The sequence below is a fragment of the Diplotaxodon limnothrissa genome, linkage group LG15 (genome assembly GCF_057381915.1).
Source record: "Diplotaxodon limnothrissa isolate DT_005_m linkage group LG15, D_limnothrissa_male_GT1.1, whole genome shotgun sequence".
NCBI classification, from domain to species: domain Eukaryota; kingdom Metazoa; phylum Chordata; class Actinopteri; order Cichliformes; family Cichlidae; genus Diplotaxodon; species Diplotaxodon limnothrissa.
In genome coordinates, this window is record NC_140610.1 from 9659065 (window position 1) to 9666264 (window position 7200).

Here is a 7200-nt window from a genome sequence, read left to right on the forward strand (position 1 = left end):
CATTTATATCATATTAAATAATATTGCAGTAATAGTTTTACACCTATGTTAATGTTCAACCACATCTTAAAATGTGAAAATACTCTGGATTAAACTATTTTCGAGTTCAGTGCTAAGCAATGATTTCTTTACACTGATGTGGAAACAAGCTGTCAGCTGTAATATACTACAATTGCTTTTAATATGACATTCGCTGTAACATACCACGTTTTGTTTTGCCTGTTACCCCATGCTTGTTTGATCAAATGTCTCTTGTAAAAGTCTCCAACATGTCAGTAAAACATACATCGTAAAGTATTAAATGCACTAGAAATCTGATTTTTGTGCTTTCGACACCTGTCAGACCACAAAACCTGTTCGATTTCTTTCACAGTCATAATTATTTTCATTTTTTGGCTTCTTCCAATGTCCCCCTGCACTCAGGCGTTTTGTGTCGCCACCTGTTTGATAGCTTCCACTGGTTTCATGACCTCATATGTCGTGAGGGACTTCTTCACCTTCCCGTTCTTGTCCACCTGGTGGATGCTCTGGGTGACTGTAATGGTCACCTGCTTGGTCGACATCCGATTGTCCTGCCATTTTGTCTGTTAATGGAGAATAAATGGACAATAAAAAATAATAAAAAACACTGAAATACTGACAGTGTGGTAAATATTCTTCCTGGGGTCCTACACACTCAAGCCAACATCAACAACATGTCAGTGTAAAACAAGCCAATTCTGCTTATACAGACAGCACTGAATTTCGCAGAACATAAAACTAGTTTATAAAAGGACACCAAAAGAAGCAATAGTCAACATCTGCATTACTTCATTGCATCCAAGTGACTTCTTCAGTCTCAGCTGACTGCAGGTTACCCCAACCTTATAAACAGTACATTTGCACAGTAACTGAAAACAGCCCACTGAATGAACAATAGGTTGACAGGTCAGTTCCTTGATCATTAATATGCAAATTGTCATGACCATTGATAAACAACCATTGATCAAAGACCATTGGTCAATGGCCATAAGTATCATTCACAGAGAGTTGGGGAATGGCTGCCATCACAGCATTGTAAGATGGTGAAAGATGTACCCTTTGGCCCCCTCCTCGATTCATAGATGGTCTTTCCCTTTTCACGTTATGTCTCGGTCTTCATGTCTTAACAAATATTTTAATTCATCTTTAGTACTCTGTTGCATAATATAAACTGGTAAGGAGTTCTATCCTATCATAGTTCTGTAAATTGTTTTCTGTGTGCACTTTTTAAAATGTCTTTTGATGAAGCACTCAACCAGATTACACTTCAGTAATCAAACTGCGACAGAACAAATTGATTTAACCCTTGTATGGTGTTCGGGTCTGTGAGACCCGTGTTCAGTTTTTTTCAAAAGAAAAATTAAACAATTAATTATTTTTTCACGTGTAAATGTGTTGTGTCTTTCCACTCACTCCACTTGATTATAACTGATTTATTTATAACATTTTATATAAAAGAAAAACGAGAAGTACATTAATTCATAAATGTGATCTAACAAAGGTAAAGGGAAAAAATTAACCATGTTTGCTGTTCATATGTCTTGTAATTGGGATGAAGTAAACATCTGTTGAGTAATTTAACATAAAATTGTTTGATAGTGTTAATTTGGAAAGCCAAAACTCTAGCGGGTCCACCAGACCCATGAACACTGGCTGAGTAACAAAAATACGAACACCACACAAGGGTTAAAACATGTTTTATAGCCTCTGATGTCATTAATGTTTAAACCACACCACTGACAGACCTCTACCTATATTACTTATTAAATTATAATATCAGTATGTTTCGACCATGTTAATTTACAATCCACTGTTCTACCTAATCAGTTTCTCTCCTGGTCTGCAACTGTTCCATGGGAATATTATTATTACCTAAGCTTAAGTATTTGTTTTGTTTTTGGTTGATACCTGCATTACCATACACTTTGGTTTGCTAACATTAAACATCAGTTTATTATCTTTCATCCAATTTTCTACTGCCTTCAAATATCTAACATATCAATTGAGATATTAAAATTTTTAAAAAAGAATCGTTAATAAAATCCAAAACTAACAGTGGTCCCAAACAGGTACCTTGAGGCACTCCACACATCACATTTCTTGTCTTTGACATACTATTAAAATAAATGGTCTGCCTGTGATTTGTCAGATAGCTTTCTAACAAATTTCAATGACATGCTTGCAAAATCTTAGAAGTGATTGTATGAATGTGTTTAGCTCCAAATGTGAAACGAAATGTTTGATGTGCCACACCTTAGATGTAGGTCAGTATTGCAGGGAAAAAAAGGTGCTGTGAGCTGTCTCGAGCACATTTAAACACATTACAGAAGGAAAGGCTTACAATCTCTTCAGTGTGCAAAACACTTCTGCGCTGCACTGTGGTTCCAGAAGAAGGCATCGTCGTGTCCTGCCGCGGAGAGCCCAGTGCTGTTGGTGTGCTGCTGGGCTTCACATCGTTCAGGCTGGCTTCAGACATGGCCGAGCAGACCTTTAGGTAGGCCTGAGCCGGTGGCGGGAGGCCGTCTTCAAAGAAATCTGGAACTGTAAAGATGTAGAGGTTCAGCTATGTCTGCTTATGTGTTTGTAGCTTTTATACATTTCTATGAATTTTCGTTTTTTTTCTCTTGAAGTTAATCAATTTCAGCTTGATAAGATAACCGCTATGCCACAATTAGCTTCTGTTAGAAGTCATCGGTAAATGAAACGGTAGCGATTACATATTGACAACTTAGTTGTCTTACACTGAACCAACTTGATGGTACTGTGGAGGCGTGAGCTGTGATCAGTTATTCGCAGGTAGTCGATGTTTGCATTTTACAGATGTGTGTACACCTCATCAATGGTAAATGGCCTGTATTTATATAGCGCTTTACTAGTCCCTAAGGACCCCAAAGCGCTTTACATATCCAGTCATCCACCCATTCACGCACACATTCACACACTGGTGATGGCAAGCTACATTGTAGCCACAGCCACCCTGGGGCGCACTGACAGAGGCGAGGCTGCCGGACACTGGCGCCACCGGGCCCTCTGACCACCACCAGTAGGCAACGGGTGAAGTGTCTTGCCCAAGGACACAACGACCGAGACTGTCCAAGCCGGGGCTCGAACCGGCAACCTTCCGATTACAAGGCGAACTCCCAACTCTTGAGCCACGATCGCCCTGTTAATGATGTTAATGTGTGACCATGTGTCTAATGATGACAGATGACATATGGTGCAGGTTGGACAAAACCAAAACACGAAATGAGGACATTTTAATGAATATTTTCTCTAGACATACTGAACCACAACTTATTATGATTATTGTCATAAAAATCTGTTTGGTTCCCAGCTGCTGATTAATTTAGCCAATTTTGGGTCTGTTTTATCTCTCCACATTGAAGCTCAAGTCAATTTGCCTTCACAATTACATCAAGGCTCCTCTCCCTGCATTCACTCATGCCTGTATCTGTTGCCATGAGAGCTGAGCCCTGTTTGAGCACAGTGGCTTTTGAAGCAGCCTATCATCCCCATTTACGGACTCATCTCCCCTTGGCTTCAAAGAAAAGAAGAGGATCCATCTAAGAGATTTATCTGTTTCTGATGTCCTGACCTGTATGTAGAGACACATACAACTAACTGCACACTAGAAGAACAAAGGTCTCTAAAGTGGATACTTCCTCTGTCACTCATGTTTCTGTTTTCTTTCTTCTGCATAATGGATTCTTGTTGAAATCAGGCATGCCATCAGCACAGCCCTTGACATGAAGAGATGGTCCACTCCGCTTTGATAGAAAGAGTGTAAAGAATGGGCAAGTCATTGCTAGTATGTTCAAATTATTTACAGCAGTGAGATTTTAAAGGATGTACCTTACTTATGTAAAACGGCAGTAGAACAATAACATTAGAAACTACGGATTGATGCAAAAACAAACAGATTTAAAATCATCTGTTACAGATATATTAAATTCTGATGGGGAAGCCTCCCAGCCCCCTTTATATTTCTTCATACAGTAATCAAGGATATTTCTTTTCAGCAGGTTAAATTAATGCCTGCTCCGGTTAAGAGATTAATTCAGTATTCATTCACCCATCTGCTCAGCCATACAGTAATTCATTCTTCTTACCAGGGCTGATTGTTTTCTCAGAAGTGAAGCCAGCCTCTGAGTTCTCAGAGGGGATGCTCTGGATGGATGACAAGGGGATATCTGTGTCTGTGCTCGTCAGCCATGTCGACTCCGTCTCTTTTGTCCAGCTCTCCAGGTAGCGAGGCTCCAAAGCGTTAGTTCTGCTGCCCCCACAGCCCATGACTCTTCACTTCCCAGCTCAAAAAGATTCACACTGGAAGTGATTTGAATCACAGGAAACTGTGATGTTAAGTGTGTGTCTACTGATCCAGTTCTTTACACGACATGCACTGCAAAACAATCTAAATGACTTAAAAATGATGAGATAATTACTCAGTGTGCCTGCTGTGCACTGTTTGTGAACAACCAGACCTCTGCAACACAGGAGTCATCCAAATACACTTATTTATGCACGTTATTCTCTCATATGAGAGATATGACACAAACACATACTTACAGCACAGCACACAGCTGTGGGAGAAGCTGAGGGCCCTCATACAGTTAGTATGCATCAACTTCTATCCTTCAGAGAGCAGATTATGTGGTCCCACCCTCTGTTAACTCAGCTATGTTTAGGTTTGTTTATGCAGCATCTTCTGATTATTAAGTAGACCAGGGAGACCATGTTCAAATCTACAGGAGAGAGATGAGAGAAGTTATTGAAATGTGTGTTTTTCTATCTGTCTACGTATTGCAAAATCAAGTCTTCCTCAAATTGCATGTAAATAAATTCTCGGTTTCACTGATTGTCAGACACTGAATTAGCCGTTCGCAGTCAGGCCTTCGGGCTCTTTATACCGTCCTGTTTAACTTATTTAGCCCTCCCCCCCTTCAGATCATGTAGGTGGAGAGCGCTGCTGTAAAGCCATAAAGTCGCATATAGGCTGTTATATAAGCGAAGAAAAACACATAAATCATAGTATATGGATCTGTCAGCTGGCGATACATAGGCAGCTTTCGCGTCACTGTCATCGTCACAGGCCATAGGAAAAAAATATCAACACTGCCGTGAAATACATAAACAGAAAGACGATGTAAATATGTATGACGGAAACGCGAATGGCGCTGTAATGCAGATGAATCAAACACCGGACACTAACACAGATGATCTCTGAAGGCTTACGGATGCTGGAAAGTCGGGTTTTTGTCTTGCCTCGGTGCTTTTCCAGTGTGTCGTCTGCCAGTCAAACCAGTAACACACTGTTAATAATAATAATAATTATACTAGCGACACGAGCACAGCCGGTAGCACACTGCGCGTCCGCACGCTGCTGCACCACCAGCCTCTTCATTCATCCTCCTGTAAACACACTGAACGGCGGATCTGTGGCGGAGCGGTGTATGTTAGAGCGTCCATCCTCTTGTCCTGAGGATGAGGGGGTGTACTTGAATTCAAGCAGAAAAAAAAAATCAAAGTATTACCTCAGCTGTTGCCAGGTAAACTTCAAAATAAAATAACGGTCCTCTGCGAGCGTTGATTGACTTTTGTTTGATAACCGCGAACTGAGTTGCACTTTATTTATTTCATTTCATATTTTATGACAGTATCTGATTCCAAATTTCTTGTCTATGCGGCCTTTAAAAAACGTGTTTACAGTCCTGACATAAAAACTACTACTTCTACTATCTGAACACACCACAGACTGAACCTTGAAGCAGTCTGTGGTGAGGATGAGGGGGCTACAGCAGCAGAAGACCGCAATGGGTCCCACTCCTGAGAAAAGGAAGCGGAGATAGTCAGGCGGTTCTGAAAATGTTGTAAGGGCTGTTAGGGAAGATCAAATGTTATAACATATGTGAAACTATATACTTTAGGCATCTAAGTAGCAATAGTTTTGTGGTAGTAAGAGATGCTCTTCTGCAGACCTTGGTTCCGGTGAGTTGTTATTTGAGCTGCTGTTCCCTTCCTATCAGATTGAAGCAGTCTGGTTATTCTCCTCTGACTTCTGACATCAACAATTTTTTTCCGACAAAAACTTTCATAAATACATGACAGTCTGGGCAATGAGCAACAGAAAATTTTATGTAATTTTACACAATTAGCAGGTAGAAAAACTGAGACATGCTGCTGAAATTGCTCTTTAGATCTGTATGTGGGAAAATCCTAGTTAATCAGCAGTTCTTCAAGTACTCAGACCAGCATGTCTGGCACCAACAACCATTCTGGTTTGAACCTCATCTTGACCACTTCTACATGTCAGGCAGAGACACCATGGTTAGCCTCATAGCAAGAACCTTTCTGGGTTTGAATCCACCATCTGGCCGATGCCTTTCTTTGCGGGGTTTGCATGTTCTCCACGTGTCTGTGTCAGTTCTCTCTGGGTTCTCTGTCTTCCTTCCACAGTGTAAAAACAGGCAGTTAGTGGGGTTAGGTTCCATCCATCCATCCATCCTCATCCGCTTTATCCGAGGCCGGGTCGCGGGGGCAGCAGCCTAAGCAAAGAGGCCCAGACCTCCCTCTCCCCAGCCACCTCCTCCAGCTTATCCGGGGGAACACCAAGGCGTTCCCAGGCCAGCCGAGAGATATAATCTCTCCAGCGTGTCCTGGGTCTGCCCCGGGGCCTCCTCCCGGTGGGACATGCCTGGAACACCTCACCCAGGAGGCGCCCAGGGGGCATCCTTGTCAGATGCCCGAACCACCTCAGCTGGCTCCTTTCGATGTGGAGCAGCAGCGGCTCTACTCTGAGCCCCTCCCGGATGGCCGAACTTCTCACCCTATCTCTAAGGGAGAGGCCAGCCACCCTTCGGAGGAAGCTCATTTCCTCCACTTGTATCCGCAATCTCGTTTTTTCAGTCAATACCCACAGCTCGTGGCCATAGGTGAGGGTAGGGACGTAGATCGACCGGTAAATTGAGAGCTTTGCTTTTACACTCAGCTCTCTCTTCCCTGGTAATTTTAAATTGCCCATTGGTGTGAATGCGAGTGTGAATGGTTGTGTGTCTCTCTGTGTAAGCCCTGCAACAGACTGGGGACCCTGTCTAGGGTTTACTCTGCCTCTCGCCTTATGGTAGGTGGGATAGACTCCAGTCCCCCAACCCTGAATTGGCTAAGCGGAAAAGAACAGATGGA

General features: G+C 42.2%; 1 protein-coding gene across 1 annotated transcript; it reads right to left on the reverse strand.

The window, feature by feature from the left end:
• Window positions 1-419: 419 nt before the first annotated feature.
• Window positions 420-4627, reverse strand: baalcb (BAALC binder of MAP3K1 and KLF4 b). Its single transcript, XM_085373439.1, has 4 exons — window positions 4584-4627; window positions 4131-4344; window positions 2363-2562; window positions 420-584 (listed from the first exon to the last, which is right to left on the reverse strand). The coding sequence occupies exons 2-4, from the start codon at window positions 4309-4311 to the stop codon at window positions 420-422; spliced, it is 546 nt and encodes a 181-aa protein (XP_085229565.1). The 5' UTR covers window positions 4312-4344; window positions 4584-4627.
• Window positions 4628-7200: the final 2573 nt, after the last annotated feature.

Bases quoted from the DNA above. Each gene is read 5' to 3' on its own strand.
- baalcb (XM_085373439.1), bottom strand. From the start codon at position 4,311: ATGGGCTGTGGGGGCAGCAGAACTAACGCTTTGGAGCCTCGCTACCTG. The intron at 2,563-4,130 runs GTAAGAAGAATG...ACATCTTTACAG, and splicing joins TGAGAAAACAATCAGCCCTG to TTCCAGATTTCTTTGAAGAC. The intron at 585-2,362 runs GTAAGCCTTTCC...CTCCATTAACAG, and splicing joins TTTTGCACACTGAAGAGATT to ACAAAATGGCAGGACAATCG.